Here is a 17,010-nt window from a genome sequence, read left to right as displayed (position 1 = left end):
GTGTGCTCCATGCTGGCACCCAGGGAAGGGCACAGCCTGCATGGCCTGAAGTAACGGGTCACAACAAAAGGAAAAACAAAAGGAAAAACTCCCAGCACACACAGTGTGTGCTTTGCTCCCAGAACTGCTCAGGATAAAAACAACAACATCAAATCTGTGCAGATCCATCCAAGTATTTCTGAATGGACAGGACTTCAGACACCACCTGACAGCAGTTGCTCAGTTAAGTGTTATTTCCATCGCAGACACAGCTTGGCAGCAGCACGTAGCGTGTGCCTGGGATGGTCTCCGACACAGCACTAACACTGCGAGATGCACAGGCCAAGTTACAATATGGAGAGATCCTAAAAATATCTCGTTTCGCATGTAATTATTCACTGCTAACAGAGGGCGGATTTAAGTTTGGGATTCGGTAACAGGCTACAAACTCTTGCTCCGTGCAGTGACCGTTCCTGGCAGGGCCATCCCTGCGCTGCCCTGCTGCCATGGGCAGCCCTGGTTGTGATGGGCTGCAGCTGCATGTTCAGAGCATCACATGGAAGCGACCTGCAGCTCCAGAGACGAGCTCAGCTCACCCAGCTCTGCAGCTGCAGGAAGATGCCGGCATTAAGATCCTTTTTTTGACCGTGAAACCACGTGAACACAATAAATGCAGCACGGTGTGAGCCGAGTTCATGGCAACTCGTGTGCTGTGTGTGCCCGCCAGGCCCAGCCATGACGAGGAGCCCAATGACGAAGGATGGGTTCACACGCCTGTCAGACCTTCGTGCTGCACCGGAGCGATACCCTGCAAGGATCGAGCAGCCCCTTGGCATGGAAGGCAGTAAAGCCAGAATCACGTCACAATAAGCCAAGAGCGCTGCTCGGTGTCAAACGCCGCTGATTTAAGGAACCGTTCGGCAAAACGACATCTGCAATTGGCACGGAACGCTGAGATACAGCAGCACAGCAGCCGTGAAACACCAGAAATACATCACGGAGCAACTTAAAGAGCTTCAAAACGCGCAACCAACGCGGAGCCCCCGGCCCCCAAAGCTCACAGCGCACAGCTCGAACCGGGCCGGACCAGCGCCCCAAAGCCGCCCCAAAGCACCGCGCTGTGCCAGGAGGGGACGTGGGAGCGACGGGAAACGGGGGCAACCAAAAGTTTCGCCCCCAGCCCCGCTCCTTCCCCCGGTAAATCTCTGCGCTCCGGGGCTGATTACATAAAACAACGCACCGAGCGCACGGCCGGGACCGAGCAGCGCTGACACGGCCGGGGGGGAGAAAGGGACCGGGGGGAGCGGGGCCGGGCAGCCCCCAACGGCGGTACTTACGTGAACACGAAAAATAAAGTCGTGGAACCCACTAACAAGGCGGCCGCTGTGGAGACCGGGATGTATTTGGTCGGTTTAAACCTCTTGCCGGTGCTGCCGGGCATCCTGTGTCTTACACATCACTGAGTGGGGCCGAGCCGGGAGGAGCGGCCGGGAGGGACGCGGTGCACGGCGGGGAACGGGCGGCAGCGGGGAGGGCCGGGCCCAGGCTGACCTACGGCACAGGAAATCCCACCCCCGGCGCGGCCCACCCGGCGGATGTCGGCCGCCCCTTCAGGCGGGGCCGCTCCGTGTTGTTGCGGGGCCGCTCCCTGTTACCGGGGCGGCGCTGCCCCCCGGAGCTCCCCCACAACGGCCGCACTGTCGGGGCGGTGCTGGCGTTCGGCTGCGGGATGAGCCGCCACCACGAGCTGCTCCCAGCGGTACCGGGAGGAGCGGAGCGCTGCGGCCATGGCCGTGACTGGAACGGAACGGGAAGAGATGGGAAGGAGAAATAAATGAGGGTTCTCAGCGTTGCCGAGTTGGCAGCAAAATCGAAAGCGTCGGGCTGGACGTGTGGGGAAGAGCGAGCGGCAGCACGAAGGGGTGGGATACGGGACAGCTGCGCTCTGCAACCGGTATCACCAAAGATGCTGACAGCAGTAGTGAAGCTCTGGGTTATTCCCCTTCCTTCTATTTTGAAAGCAAGAGTAATTTTAGCCAAGTCCAATGTGGGGGAGCTTTGCACCCAGCAGGACGTTGGGAACCAGCTGCTGGGTGAGAAACCCAGAACATTCCTCAGCCAAACGCCATCCAGAGGAACGACTGCACCCAGGGCCCTCATCACTTGGCTCCTGGAAATGCAGACTTTGAATGAGCAGCGTTAGCAATCCATGAACTGGAAACATGGACCAGTTAACCTAAACAGGAAGGGAAATGCTTTGAAATCAATTAAACATGCACAAGGGCGGGGAAAAGAGAAAGAAGGTAATAGTTACACAGGCTTTGTCAGTTCTGAGACACATTAAGATGAGAACACTCAGAATATTAAGCCCAGCGATGTTTCCTCCCATCTTCTGCAGGTCAGTGAAAGCAAATCCCCCCGTTGCTGCCCTCAGCCCCATCCCCAGCAGCTCTTTAAATAAAAAGCAAATCCTTTAAATGAAAATTTACATTTATTTTGAAATTTTAAAATGTCATTTCTATCAATTCAGACACAGTTCGACATTATCAGATCAGAGAATTTACAGTGACTCATGGATAACGATTTGGCTTTCACATTCAAATGCTACGTACTTCAAAAGAGCTTCGCTTTGTTATTTCCAAACCAGAAACGCTGAAGAACACTGTTTTGCCTTTTGACCATCTTTGTTAATTACAGACCTTCGATACCTGCTGTACTTGAAGGGGAACACGTACGACACTAAAGGAATTACTTGGTTGGAATGAAGTGAGTACCGTAGTTACAGTTCCACATTTAGGACTAGTGGTTCATGGCAGCATCAACAGGCAGCACTAAGCAGAAATGCAAGTTGTTCTTTTTTGAACGTATGTTCTCCTGGGGTAGATTGCAGAGCCCGATCTACTTAGAAAGCCTTTGTATGAACAGAGGTCTCACTACCCAATATTAACACCATACAAAGTTTAGCAAGTTTTGTTCAGTTTTCATACTTTTGAGAATAGTAACATAGAATTCCATTGCTATCTAACACTGACCTTGTATTAGTGGTTAACAACAAAATTCAATTCATCTACCCGACTTAAATTGTGTTGATTTTATCACTTTATATATATTTTCTCCTACTCTCTAGCAGTAAGTTGAAACCAAGCAAGCAATTAATGCTTGCAGGAAAGAGATCTGATCGACTCACCCATTAATGGTGAGAATCGTGCCCCTTCAGTGTGTACAACATGATCAACTGACCTAGGAGAATAACTCAGCTTCTCCCTTCAGGAGGGCCAGGCTCCCAGCACGCACCATGAGAGCTCCACACCTCTCCAATTCTTAAAAGCAATATTAAGTTCCAAGGCCCTGAAAAAAACACAAAGGCTTATACATTTTAGAGTGTAACTGTTAGAATATGCTGACTGCTGGTACTCCAACAATTAAGACTCATTTGTGTACATCTTAATATAAGAGACCAATACCACCTTCAGTCAGCAAGAAACACATTGTGGAAGATCTGGGACCACAGCTACAACTTTATGCTACGCTCAAGTGTTTCTAACATTAATGACTTCCATAAGCGGTAGAGCTGAGATTTTGTTTTCTAAAAGGAAAATACTACTCAGGTCTCGTGTAATGTTTCCTCCCCACGTTTATTTTCCCTGTCCAATGGAACACCATTAATAGTGCACCAGGGTGCTCTACTGCCCAGTGTCACAAACCTGCCGCATTCCAAGACTCACAGGTGTGTTTCCTGCTCAGGAACAAAGAGCAGAGAAGAATGTGAAAGGATTGCTGGGTTAGTGTCAGAAGACACGCCTGCCATCCTAACCTTCCCTGTTCGTAAAGTCTGTTAGTCTAGTTAGCCTGCGTAGGACGATACGCATCTCAACACCCATTGAAACAACTGTATTCATAAGCCTCTAAAGTATATAGAAAACTCAGTTCTATCCTCTGATGCTGTTTCAAGTTTGTTTTATTCACTCTTTTGGATGACCATAAATACGTGTTTCCACTATGGAAAAGAAAGTTAGCACAGTACATTGTCATGACTGGGGAATGGATTCTCTGAAGACATCTTCAAAAGGGCAAAAGCTTAGAAAAAACAACCTGAACAGTGAATTCAGTTCCTTAGAAAGTCCCTTGTAAAAATAAAAAAAAGAAAAAAAATATAAAGAAAAACTGCAAGGCCCAGGATGATTTATTGCTTCTCTTCGTTTTCCTTGGTCTCTTTCTTCTCAGCTTCTTTGCTCTCTTCCTTTACAGAAAGCTCTTCTAGTTTTTCAGCAACTTTATCGGCACTATCGTTTTTGTCTGTGCCTGCTAAGAGATTGATGAGGGGAAAAGAAACGTTACACACAGGAAGTAGCCAGTTTTACTGCAATGGAGGAACAGTAACATGGAAGGTGAAGAGAATGGGGCAGAGAGACAGCCTGTATTTAGAGTAAGAGCAAGAGCAAAAGAAACTCGCCACTGAGCACTGGGATGATTCACTGTGTGTCTTCTTTGCCAATTCCTTCCATTGTCAGAATTCAAGAAACACCACCTGAGTATTTTAATCTCTAAATGAGTGTCCAATATAGTGACAGCAAAACACAGCACTTGGTCAGCTTTAGTGCTACTGGTAACAGAGTCCATACAATGTCCAGTCAAGGGAATCTCCCAAGTCCGCAGCCTTTTGTCTACCTCAAATGAGAACTACCCCCTTCCCGGGACCCCACCTCCCCAGTCTGAAACTGGGACAGACACGAAGTTCCTAAGAGTGAAGGATTCTGATCTGAATCTCAAAAGCATTGATCGCCAACTACTTGTAACCTGTACTTTAGGAAGATGGAAGTGTTTATTTCACAAGATATGCTATCTTGTAACAGACAATTGTACATGCAATGCATTAAGATATTCAGTAAAGACCCGTGAGGAAATGCTACCACTTTAAATACAGAAGGAACAATTGAATGTTCTATTTCCACGCTTATGTACTTGTGGAATGTGGGATGGGGAACTGGAAGAAGGAAATATCACTGTGGTTAGAGTGCTTGCAGTTCACTCGTGTGCTATAAACTGAAAGCACTTCTGCAGCAGCTCCAAAAAAGAGAAAAGGAAAGCAATGTCCCAATAGCAATTGTAACAGCCTTCCACAAGAAAGAAGGCAACTCATCACGCCTGTGAGTGATTACTCTTGCAGACAGAAAAAGCACCTGAACTGAAGGCTGCAGTTCGGTACAGAGTGAGTCTGCTCAAGCACAGCAATACACTGGGGGCTAAAACCACTCAAACAGAAGAGGCACAACGTTTATGACTTAACTCTTACCTTTTTTTGCTCTCTTGTCTACTTCAATTCTGCATTCTTCAAACTTTGCCTTGAATTTCTGTGCATCTGTTCCAGTAAAGACAGAATATTTTTTCATTAACTTCACCTCCTTCCAACACCGACTGTTTCTCAATTATCTTCCCTCAAAAATCAGACATTGTATAAAAAAAACTTGTAGGTACTTATAATGTCATCAAATTTAAGATCAAATGAAAAGCTCTAGAAAGTTTTTCAGCCACTTTGTGCAGATCTTCAGCAGCAAGTCTAAGAAAGCCTCTTCACACCTTCAAAATACTTCAAATAAGACTCCAGGAAGAACTACACTGAGGTCAGTACAACTCCTAGCTGTCCCTGCCCCACAAAAATAAGAATACAACAGTATCCTAATATTACCATGCACAGAAGACTGAAGATTAGCTATGAACTACTGTCCTTCTCCACTGCAATACACCCCAGAAGAACTCACAACCATACTACAACTTGGAGTCTCAGCATCAAATGCTGAAGATAAACACTGAATACTGTACTAGTGATACAAAGACTGGAATTCAAGTTAATCTTGATTACAATAGCAAAGGAAATTTGATTGTTCTTATGTTTTGTCCTAAGTTGCCATAAACAGTGTTTATACACAGTTAATACAAGCAACAATAGATTGCCAGACTGATCAGTCAAGGTACTTCTTAGCACTATAGCCATACACACAGCACCTGGTACACCAGCTCGGTATGACTGACCACACGAGGTCACTGTTGCCCTACAGGAAATTCAGAGGCCACTGTGAACTAGTTCAAGAAATACTAACTCCTTTTCAAGCATCCCAGAAAACACACCTGAAGGGCTGACTTACATCTGCTCACCTGCCATCTGCTTAGTCAGCATTACGTTTGCATGAAAAAAATTAAGTTTAAAAGGTTCCAAGGGCATAAAGCTCTGAGGACCTGGCTGTCATACCGTACATCAACACATAGTAAAATACGTCTCCAACTTCTCTCAGCGAAAGCAGCAATGAGCTAATGCTACTAGGCAGCAGCAAGGAAGCATATGTAACAGTGGTTTGCGGTATAGAGTATAATACAACAAGTTCAGCAGCTGTCCACTCACTTTCCGCGTTTAAAAACCGGATTGCCAGCAGCTCAGGCTTGGGGCACTCATCTGCGAAGTCAGCATGAGTGTTCCAGACCCATGCCCTGTCGCTTCCAGCATTGGGTCTCAGCTCCATTAAGGGTGTGACTGAAAAGCAAGCATGAAAAGAGGTACAGAGCACAGTAATATATGTTGTCCACACCAGCCTTCATAAATCTGAAGGATTTGTTGCTTACATAATGCATTTTATAGAGAATTACTTATGGATAAATAAAAAAACACCAGCAGTATCCTTTGCACCCTCCAATACAATGACACAATGCCATTCCTGTACAAAAGACTGCTAGATTCACTATGGTGCATCTTAATTCTGTTCCAAAACAAGTGACTTCTATACTTACCCCAAGAGATGCAAGCATTAAGCACAATCCTAAGGAGCAGTCAAATGGTTTAGGAAGAAAAGGCACTCAAGAGGGGAAAAGAACATTGTTTTGCACTCTGAAAATATGGTATGTTACAAGAAAAACTATTATTCCTACACTTAGTTCTCTAACCCAGCTGACTGGGGGAGTTTCAACATTACTGCTCACACACTCAGCCCTCACAGAGTTCAGACACGTACATTCCTTGCTTCTCCCTGTCCAAATCCTGGCTCTTGTGCTTAGTTCAGGAGAAATCTAAAGACAGCCAACTCACTTCTTTGCATGTATTTAAATATATTTAGAGATGGAATTATGCTGTTTCATTTAATGCTCTTAAGAATGAAAAAGGGTCCTTCTGTCTGCCTGCCCATCACCAGAAATTCAGGGGAAAAAAATGTATACTGCAAAAAGTCTTTCCAGGACAAACATCAATTTAAGTGGACATTTCCCTAAAGAAAAGGCTGATTATTATTTCTGGTTGGTGACTGTGCTACTTTTTCATTTGTCTTTGACCTTTTGCAAAGGTTTGCCCATAGAAAAATAAACATCACTGCTTCTGTTCTCAGATTTGCATTGTTACTTTAAGCAATTATTTCAAACTACCTGAATGTAGCTTAACCTCAAAGATACTAAATGCTCTATCAATAACAAAGTATTACCAAGGCTACAAAGTAGACTAATTTGGTAATAGTTTCTCATTCTTTTATGAAAACGTCAGCAAACATTCTTTATAATAAACAGTACTAAGGCCAACATTGTCTGTGACCATTAAAGAACAACAAAGCATTGGGATCAATGTTTGTCCATCCCAGTTACATTTCAAAGTGTCTTCAAACATCAGCACTCTTTGAAACAAAGAACTTCCAGATTCAGTGCTGCAGGTTATCATCAAAACTACAGCCTCCTTCCATCCATAAAGATGAGAACTCATGTTTTGATACATGGCTTTTGTGGACAGAGCAAGAAATGACAGCATTTATAGTCTCCTGTAAGTTGGACACTTGCTTTAAGAGGCAGCATCTCTCTACCTACACTGCTAAAAGCCACCGGGCTCTTGAGTTTCAATGTATAAAGCTCCATCAAGCTTACTTAAAAAACAAACCACACACACACACAAAACAGTAGCAAGTATAGTAACACATAACATACTGTAATGGTTTGCGCAGATTTTTAGAGTTTTATCCCTCCTCATGAGGAGGCGAATTGTTCCCTTCTCCTTGTGCTTTAGGAGTTTTACATCACCAGTTCCTCGTTCTTTCCATTCTGGAAGCTCATTCTCAGATGCAAATCGGAACAGCTTTGCCCGCCTTAAAGAAGGAAGAACGTGAGAAGTTAGCCTGTATGTAACAGCTTACTGAAACAACACATCCACCTGTATGGTACAGCAGATGTTTTTAAGCCACGCAAGAAAGAGAAAATGTTTTGAAAGAACCTCGGGTGGTTCTGTGCAGAGCCAGGAGTTGGACTCCATGAGCCCTGTGGGTCCCCGCCAGCTTGGGCTACTCTGTGTGATTCCAAATAGATCTTTGTCTGGAATGTGCCTAGATCCTATGCTGGTCTTCCATACATTTTGCACTATAAGTTTTAGACCAGTATCACATACCTTCAAAACTTTAGTTATTATCCAAGTTAATGTTTTCTTTTCGGATAAAAGAGTCAATACTAAAACCAGATTCATGACACCATCTCCTTCATGCTATTCCAGACCTTCATCAGTTCCTTGGGGACAGTGCTGTCAGACCTCCCCAACTCAACCTCTGCCATTAAAGTAACCAGCAGTGAACTTACACTGCCACTTCATTCAGAGATTCCTAACAAGTCATCCAACTTTCTCGTAACACATTAAAGCTTGAGTACAATAAGCAGCCAGATAATGCGTACAAGTGTTCTACTTACATCTTGAAGAGCTCTTCCTCATCCTCTTCCAGAGTTTTTATTTCCTGCTCTGGAAGGGAAACTATGGGCTCAAACTGAGGATCGTGGTTGGAATCATCTGCATTTTCAGTAGAGGTATCGTGCTCCTCATGTGCTTCCTGGACAGGGGAAAACAAAAAAGAAAGATAAACTTGCTGCACACTTACATTCACAACTACTCAGCAACTGGATCTCAGCAACTGAAACATGCGTTAAAATTAACCAATATTCAGAGGTGAAAATTAATTGCTTTATGTTGATGTGCAGTTAGACTAAGAAAGAAGCAGCCTCGTGCTGGTTTTGTTCTCCTGTCCTGGCCTTTGGCTGCTGAGAAGTCATTTCCCCATCATTTTTCCAGTATATACACTTAATGCTACTAACAACCTATTGTTAATGCGGGGGAAAAACATCACTAAAGAAACCACCTCCACCAGCCCAAGTCCATCCAGACAGGCAACAGAAGTTCGTTGTTCTCATCCTACGTGTCAGAACTCCCCACAGCCGCAGAGATTTCTGAAGCACAGTCAAAACACTCGGGAAGCGACTGAAGTTTTCTTCCTCCAACACAACGCTCTTTGAGGAGCTTTGTTTTTCATCGAGGGTAAATGGCCAACACGAGGCTTCCTATGCAGTTACTCGGGGTCTGCCCGCACAGTTGCTGGGCTCAGGAAGTCTGCAGGGGCAGCTGGTGAGGAGGGCATGGCACCATGACTACATGGTACGGCACCATGACTACACGGCATGGCACCATGACTACACGGCATGGCACCATGACTACACGGCATGGCACCATGACTACACGGCATGGCACCATGACTACATGGTACGGCACCATGACTACAGGGCACACGGCTGTGCTGGTAGGGGCGCTCAGTGAGGAGCCTTCAAGGGAAGCACTCCGCAAACTCAGCGAGGCCACAAACATGGATCTCGGGGGGACAGAACCGGTTCGTGCCTATTTGTTGCCGCAGCCGGGACAACACAAAGGCGGATCACACACACACACACACACACACACACACACGGGGCCTGCATTGCGCTCAGTGCGGAACGGAGACAAGACGGGAAAGAACGGGGCAAAAACTTTCGGTTATCGGCGATCGCTGCGGGGCACGAGCGGCCCCGGCGGATCGGAACGTTCAGATTGAACGGAGCCGCCATACAGCGTCGGGATCTAACGAGATAACGACGAGATAACGAGAGATAACGAGATAACGAGAGGAGCGGAGCGGCCCCGCAGCCCCGCCCCCGGCACACCGGGCCCCGCCGCCACGTGCAGAGCGGGCAGGGCGGTATCGCGACAGGCGACACGTGGGGCCCTGCGGGAAGGAACGAGGAGTGAGCGGGAACGGCAACAACAGCCAGAAACGGCCACGGGGAGCGGAACGGAGCGGAATGGAGCAGAATAGAGCGGAATAGAGCGTTATGGAGCGTTATGGAGCGGAACGGAGCAGAATAGAGCGTTATGGAGCGGAGCGGAGCGGCTCCTGCTGCTCCCCATGGCAGCGCTGCCCCAGCCGCCTCCGCGCAGCTCGGCCCACAACCGGGCCTGGGCCGCGGCCTCGGCCCCGCGCGGCCCCCACCCGCTTCCGTTACCGCCATCCCCCACCCCGGCCCGCTCCCCCGCCGCCTTCCCCCCCTTATTTCCCTCCCCCCGTTCCCATTCCCCACCTTATTATCCGCCATCCTCCCGTTCTCTCCCGCTGTCTCAGCTCTTCCTGCCGCGTTCCCGCCCCTCCCGCCTTTACCTCATTCCCGCAGCCCGCGCCGCCGCAAGGCACGATGGGAAACGGCCCCTGCCCTCCGCCCGCCCCGCCCCTGCTCTCCTCTCGCGGTGCTGGGCCGCGTGTGTCCGTGTGTCCGTGTGCTGCTGTGCCGTGTCGGTTCGGTTCCGTGTCGGTTCGGTTCCGTGTCGGTTCGGTGCCGCCCACAGCCCCGCCCGGCACCCGTACCCCCGGCCCTGCAGCCCCGCTCTCCTCCTCTCCTCTCTCCCCGTTCCTCCTCCCCCGGCCGTCCCGTCCCGTCCCAAGATGGCGGCCGTGCCGCTGCCGCGCTGAGCCCGCCGGTGTCTGTGTTGTAACGGGTCGGATCGCACGGTTCGGTGCCGCTGTATTTGAACACCATCATCGCTGCTGATCGTTCCATCCCCGTCTCGTTCCGTGCCCGCTCCGCCCCATCCCGCCATGGACGCGGCCGATGTTGGCCCCGACGTGTACGGGTACACGCGTGCGGAGCTGTTCACCTCCGAGATCTACAAAGTGGAGATCCAGAACCTGCCCAAGTACATCGGCTTCAACGACGTCAAGAAGTTCCTGGCCAAGTTCGGGCTGAGCCCGCACAAGATCAAGCTGCTGGGCAAACAGACGTTCGCCTTCGTGACGTTCAAGAGCCAGGAGGAGCGGGACGAGGCCGTGCGGGTCCTGCACGGCGCCGCGTGGAAGGGCCGCGCTCTGGGCGTGCGGGCGGCCAAGCCCAAAGCCGACCCCATGGCGAGGAAACGGCGGCAGGAGGAGCGGGACGGGACCGGGACGGAGCCGGCAGAGCCCGTCAGCAAACGGATCGCGGACGTGGTGACCCCGCTGTGGGCACTGCCCTACGAGCAGCAGCTGGACGAGAAGCGCCGGGACTGCGAGCGGCTGCTGCAGAAGCTGGCAAAGTAATGGCACCAAGTAATGGCTCCAAGTCATGGCACCAAGTCATGGCACCAAGTCATGGCACCAACTAATGGCACCAACTAATGGCACCAAGTCATGGCACCAAGTCATGGCACCAAGTAACGCCACCCTGGGCCCGCAGTCGGGCACCTGAGGATGCCGGCACGAAAGGGCCAGTGCACAGACGGCCCGGTGCCACCGGGATTCCCTTACAAATTATCCCCTCGGTTTTCAAGCTCAGTCTTTGTAGATCGAAGTATTTGTTCCATCATTTCCCTCAATCCCATAGATAAAGTCCCACCTGTGCGCTGGGTACGTTCTTAATCTGGTACATAGAGTTAAAGTTGTACGAAGTGTCATTTCCTGGGGCTGCAGGTCTGGTAACTTGAGAGATCTGTTCCCCTCTTAAAACGTGGGTTTCCTCCAGAAGAAGAGTTTTCCCTCTGGTAACTTGTTATGTCCATTGTGGGCCATGAAAGGATAAGAAAAAGTCTTTTGTAACTGTCAACCTCACTCATTCCAAACACACACTTTTTAATTGTTGTTTCTGATCCGGGCAGGGAAATTGGAAATACCAACAGAGCGCTGCTGCCCTGGCTGTTCCTGCAGAAGCAGAAGTACAACAGGATGTGCTGCCCTGTGGAGGGAGTGAAGGCCTCACCATTACAGGTAACGGGACGCTCTGGGAGCTCAGCCTTCAAGCAGCCATCATAAGAGACAGTGAAGCAAGTGAGGGTTTTTCTTCCTCTCTCAGTTAATCACCAGCTGTAGGCATCGTTGTCTTTCATGTAAACAGTGCCTGGAAAAGTTGGCAAGAAGCAGAACAATCTGCCTTTAAATACTGTGCTGTCCCCAGCAGTGTGTTGTAGTTAGTTTAAGTGTGGTGCAGGGAGCGCAGGAGTTTGCTGTTGGAATTGCAGATCCTGTTGGTGCTTTATCACTATGGCCAGTAGCTCCCCTCCACCAAAGTCTGGGACTGTCTGAAATGTCCTGCAGGCGTGTATGAGTATATGAGTATCTGAAATGTACCTGCAGCCACATGAGAGTAGTTCCAGGATGGAACAGTTGACAAGGAGGTGCTGTATAAATCTCTGACGTAACTTTATTTTAAATCTAGACTGAATATCGCAACAAATGTGAGTTCTTGATTGGGATCGGTGTAAATCAAGAAGACAAAACTGTGGGTTGTCGTCTCGGCAAATACAAGGGTGGTACCTGTGCTGTGGTGGAGCCGTTTGATACCATTCACATTCCTGCTGCTGCCAAAAAAGTAGTAAAGGCTTTTCAGGACTACATAAGGTGAGCGAAAGTGAAATGGGGTATCTGTGAAAGTGTTGATGTCCCAGATACTGAAGAGTACCCATAGAATTAACTATGGACAGTTGTAAATTAGCTGCTAGTTTGGCTGAATCCTGCAAGACAACCTTAAAACATTGATTGCTGAGCAACAGGGCTTTCTTAGAAGTGATTTGTTTGAAAAGCAGTTAAATCCTCAGCAATTGAAACCCCCAAATAATTGTGAAGATGGGCAGCTCAACTTGCTGTTAAGGTTCTTAAAGTGTTTCATTTTCAGACCATGGTGAGGGGCTGCCTGTGCTCTCTGTCAGTTTGGATGGATTAAAGCGGAGGAGGATTGAGAAGAGCTAAGGGCAGATTGTTTTGCAGGAGGAGACAGGATCTACTTCATCTGTCCTTTTTTCCTTAAGATTTGGAAGTCATTCTTTTCTCTGCAATCAATGTAGCCTCTGCTTTAATATTGTTCATCACTTTACCTGCTGAGCTGCTTTTGTTTCAGTAAACTATTGAATGTTATTCCCTCACAACAGTTCCTTGTTAAATTACTGAGCTGCTGCACATTGCAGGTCAACCCCTTACTCAGTTTACAGCCCAGAAACCTATGAAGGTCACTGGAAGCAGCTCACGGTCCGAACCAGCAGGAACAGCCACATCATGGCAATCGTTTACTTTAATCCTCAGGTATTTGAGATGCACGACACACTGCTTTAAATTACATTAATTTGATTTTCCAAACAGTGCATGTGAAAGAGAAATGGAATAGTTATTTGGTACTACTTTTCTACTTAAAATTATCCAGTACATGTAAATGAGCAATTAATTGACATCAGTAAATTATCTTCTCTATTATATACTGCTACTGTACAGGTGGCATGTGGTAAATCATTTCTTTTAAGTCACAAAGGTGATTATTCTCCCTCCTTTCCACTGAAACCTTTAGAAATTAAGCAGAGAAGAGCTAGCTGAGCTGAAGGCCGCTCTGGCAAAACACTTCACTGAAGGGGCGGGGAAGGAGAGCGGCGTTACCTCCCTGTACTTTGTGGAGGAAGGCCAAAGGTAACGGGACTCAGCTTCACCCCGGGGAATTGGGGTGGTGGCAGTTTTGTTAACAGTAACATCAGTGGTGCTTCCACACCCTTAGCTCACCTGTTTCTAGTTCCTAAAGGTAACAGCAGCGCTACTAATTAGCCAAACAGTTATTAAGCTTTCCCACAAAACTGAAACCTCCGCGTCCCTGTAGCGGTGCCTGGAGAAAGGCAGATGGCATTCCTGTGGGTGAACCCTCTGACTGGGTAACTGTCACACTGCAGAAGAGTGTGCTGCACCAGATGGCCATTTGCTCTCAACAATCAAGTTCTGCCTCTTTTTAGACCCAACTGCGTATAAATAGAAAAAGAATTATAAGAAAAAACGTCCAAGACGACATTCTGTAAAAGAACACGATTGGTGTTGCACACTATAAATTACTATCTGGGATCTATCCAGCAGTATTGCTTTGAAGATGACTTCAGCTTTGGGAAAGATGGCAACAGATAGACTTATGTGCTTTTTTGTTTGTTTCTCCCCTCCCAGGAAATCCCCCAATCTGGAAGATTTGCCTTTGGAGCACGTGGCTGGCGATAAATACATCTATGAAGAACTTCTTGGCCTAAAGTTTAGAATTTCTCCTCATGCATTTTTCCAAGTAAGGATGATACTGAGCTGCTAAATGAACTGCATTTGCATCATTGCCTTCAAAATTGGCTACTTCCCCATAACAAGATAGCATATACTTAGGAGATGTAACCTTTCTACCTTCATTGTGATTGAATACATTTAAGTATTGTGTTCTGCTGTACAAGCTCAGTAAATGAGCATCAATGTTACTGGTGGGACGTCAAACGTAGCTTCTCCTTTCACTGCTTCAGTATTTTGATACCATTTGTTTCCTGCTGAGTGGCCTTGTACAGAACGTGCAGTAGCAGTTCCATAATCTTTGTAGTTCTTGTTTCCTTCTCCAAGAGGTAATTCTTCCCTCCCAGTGCTTTTAATCCTGAACATGTAGTCTGTGCTGGTGGAACGGAGTTAAGTGCTGAAGCAGAAGGCACATAGAAACCAAAACATTCTATTTTAGAACCAAATTAAACTTTTGTAATGGTGTCATGACTTGGAAGTCAGCCACACATGACATTAAGTTACATATAAATGGGTCTTGTTTCTTAGAAATGAGGTTGAAGAAAACCTGCTTTCCTAGAACTCATTCACACACACTTACTGTTATGAAGTCGGCTGGTTTGACATTAATTTCACAGGTAAACACACAGGCTGCAGAAGTTCTGTACGCTGCCATTAGGGAGTGGGCACAGCTGAGCCAAGAAAGCACCGTGCTGGACGTCTGCTGTGGTACCGGAACCATTGGGATTTCCTTGGCTAACGTAAGTAACATCTATCCCTGGATGTGATCTTGTAACAGCCAGATGTTAATCTTTTGTAATGCTTATGACAAAAAGAATACTTGGTGTGTGCATATATATACCCCTAAGAAAATGAACAACCCAGCATAAGTGGAGTTGGGATAAGCGGTATCCATCCCCCAGCTTCTATCTGAAAAAGCCCCCATTGTTTGCCTGGGTTTCTTCTCAAACTTTTCTGGCTGCAAGGCATGAGTTCTCCAGGCTGGTATTGCTCCAAGCTCCTGTTAATTGCTGATGCTGTGAATAACTGCTCCATTTCCGTATTGTGGGCTGATCTTTTCCCCTTCATTCTGTAGAAAGTGAAGAAAGTGATCGGAATTGAACTCTGCCAAGAAGCTGTGCAGGATGCCAAAGCCAATGCCCAGATTAACGGTTAGTTAAGCTAAAAGGCTAAAATCTTTATTTTCTGTGTCCGTTTTAACTGTATAATCTTTCCTGAAAACAGAATTGAATAATAATCTGCAGGATCAATTTTCCTGGTGACAGTTAGCGTCAATGTTTGGTTTTCTCATAAATAGAACACTTCAGTGCAAATGTGAAATGAAGTCACGGTTACCCTTATAAACAAAGCATTGACAGCAGCCATTTTCTGTGGGCTTTGGCTTTAGCCAAGATAAGGTGCACACAGAAGTTACCGCTGTTTGGACAATTTGATGCACAGGTCACTTGTAAGGCACAGGGCTTGAATATTGACTGTATTGAAACTTGGGAGTATTGAAAGATGTCTTAACTAATAACATTTATTTACTTTTTTTATAGAACTGAGTAATGTTGAATTTCATTGTGGGAAGGCTGAAGATATCGTTCCTTCTTTAATTAATGTATTAGCTCCCCAGAACCTGATTACGATTGTAGATCCACCTCGAGCAGGACTGCGTAAGTTCACCTCCTCCTCTGCGTTTTTTGGTGGGGTGCCCAAGAAAATACCAATGGAATAAATGAAGTGGGAGACTGCAGCTGTAACTCGAAGCGGTGCAGTTCCACACCGGTTATGTTGATGATGGAGCATGTGCTGGAACTTTTCACGAGTCTGTTGACACTCGTATCCAGTCTCTTCTTTTCTTTGTCTAGATTCCAAGGTAATCCTTGCAATTAGGAGAGCTGAACAGCTGAAGAAGCTCATCTACGTGTCCTGCAATCCTAGAGCTGCAATGAATAACTTTGTGGAGTGAGTAGTTCTTGTATTAATTAGACTTTGTGAAAGTGGTAAAAACAAAAGTCCTTGCTGCTGGGGAGGAGGGCTGAGATTGGCTTTTTATTTTTTAAGTCCTATTCATTACAGTTTACTTTCCACCTTGACACAAAAGGCGCTGCTTTGGGAGCAACGTATGTACAAGGGTGCTGACAAAGAGTAGTAGTGATAATAGTATAGTAAAATATTAATATAGTTCTTCCTCCATCTTCCCCACCAAGCCTTTGCCGGGCCCCCTCCAACAGAGTCAAAGGAGCCGCCTTCCGACCTGTTAAAGCAATGGCTGTGGATCTCTTCCCTCAGACCAGGCACTGTGAGTTACTGATACTCTTTGAAAGGGTTGAATATGCAAATGGAAGCTCTGCTGAAGCAAAGCCTGACGCTGCTCAAGTCACAGCAGAAGGTGATGAGTCAGAGCACGTAGATGGTACCAACCCAGCTGACACTGATGCAAACGAGGCGACTTCTGTATCTGTAGATACAGCATGCAAAGAGAAGGAATCAACGTAGCGCCTGGGAGATACTTTCCAGAAACTGCTTCTGTGTCTTAGCTGCTTCAATAGTATTATTGCTGTAAGACCTAGGTAATAAATCTTAACAACAGCGTGGCTGCAAGGCTTCCACTTATTTAATAATACTAACCTCAATCAGCCTAATTATATTCTCTTAGGCTAAATCAGGCTTTTCTCAGCCTGCCCAGGGGAAACAGGGATGGGTGAAT

General features: G+C 47.0%; 3 protein-coding genes and 1 non-coding gene across 6 annotated transcripts in view; 1 reads left to right on the top strand and 3 right to left on the bottom strand.

Moving 5' to 3' along the window:
• The window catches only part of ZDHHC8 (zDHHC palmitoyltransferase 8), a 67,639-nt gene extending 64,374 nt beyond the window's left edge, over positions 1-3,265 (bottom strand). For both annotated transcript variants that reach the window (XM_015877580.3, XM_015877584.3), the window contains exon 1: positions 1,317-3,265. In XM_015877580.3, coding sequence (XP_015733066.2) covers positions 1,317-1,420 — 104 coding nt within the window. In that variant the 5' untranslated portion in view covers positions 1,421-3,265. The remainder of the gene's footprint in view (positions 1-1,316) is intronic.
• Positions 2,452-10,445, bottom strand: RANBP1 (RAN binding protein 1). The gene is made up of 6 exons (XM_015877589.3): positions 10,366-10,445; positions 8,677-8,813; positions 7,930-8,087; positions 6,377-6,505; positions 5,273-5,338; positions 2,452-4,284 (listed from the first exon to the last, which is right to left on the bottom strand). The coding sequence occupies exons 1-6, from the start codon at positions 10,378-10,380 to the stop codon at positions 4,163-4,165; spliced, it is 627 nt and encodes a 208-aa protein (XP_015733075.1). The 5' UTR covers positions 10,381-10,445; the 3' UTR covers positions 2,452-4,162.
• LOC116654136 (small nucleolar RNA SNORA77) lies at positions 5,065-5,198 on the bottom strand. The gene has a single exon (XR_004309081.2). It is a non-coding gene; the product is annotated as a small nucleolar RNA SNORA77 (small nucleolar RNA).
• A 271-nt stretch (positions 10,446-10,716) lies between the features above and the next one.
• TRMT2A (tRNA methyltransferase 2A) lies at positions 10,717-16,893 on the top strand. Of its 2 annotated transcripts, XM_015877586.3 has the most exons (11): positions 10,717-11,350; positions 11,909-12,017; positions 12,466-12,647; positions 13,211-13,325; positions 13,585-13,700; positions 14,217-14,328; positions 14,936-15,058; positions 15,394-15,469; positions 15,857-15,973; positions 16,169-16,265; positions 16,511-16,893. In XM_015877586.3, exons 1-11 carry the CDS (start codon positions 10,878-10,880, stop codon positions 16,797-16,799), a joined length of 1,809 nt encoding a protein of 602 aa, XP_015733072.2. In that variant the 5' UTR covers positions 10,717-10,877; the 3' UTR covers positions 16,800-16,893. The 2 variants fall into 2 exon arrangements, with proteins under 2 accessions (XP_015733072.2, XP_085411659.1); XM_085555533.1 differs by lacking the exons at positions 13,211-13,325; positions 13,585-13,700.
• The last annotated feature ends 117 nt before the right edge of the window (positions 16,894-17,010 follow it).

Source organism: Coturnix japonica, chromosome 9 (genome assembly GCF_054131305.1).
Source record: "Coturnix japonica strain WE chromosome 9, WE-NBRP24, whole genome shotgun sequence".
NCBI classification, from domain to species: Eukaryota; Metazoa; Chordata; class Aves; order Galliformes; family Phasianidae; genus Coturnix; species Coturnix japonica.
Note: the sequence above shows the minus strand (reverse complement) of the source record. Positions and strands in the feature narration are given on the sequence as shown.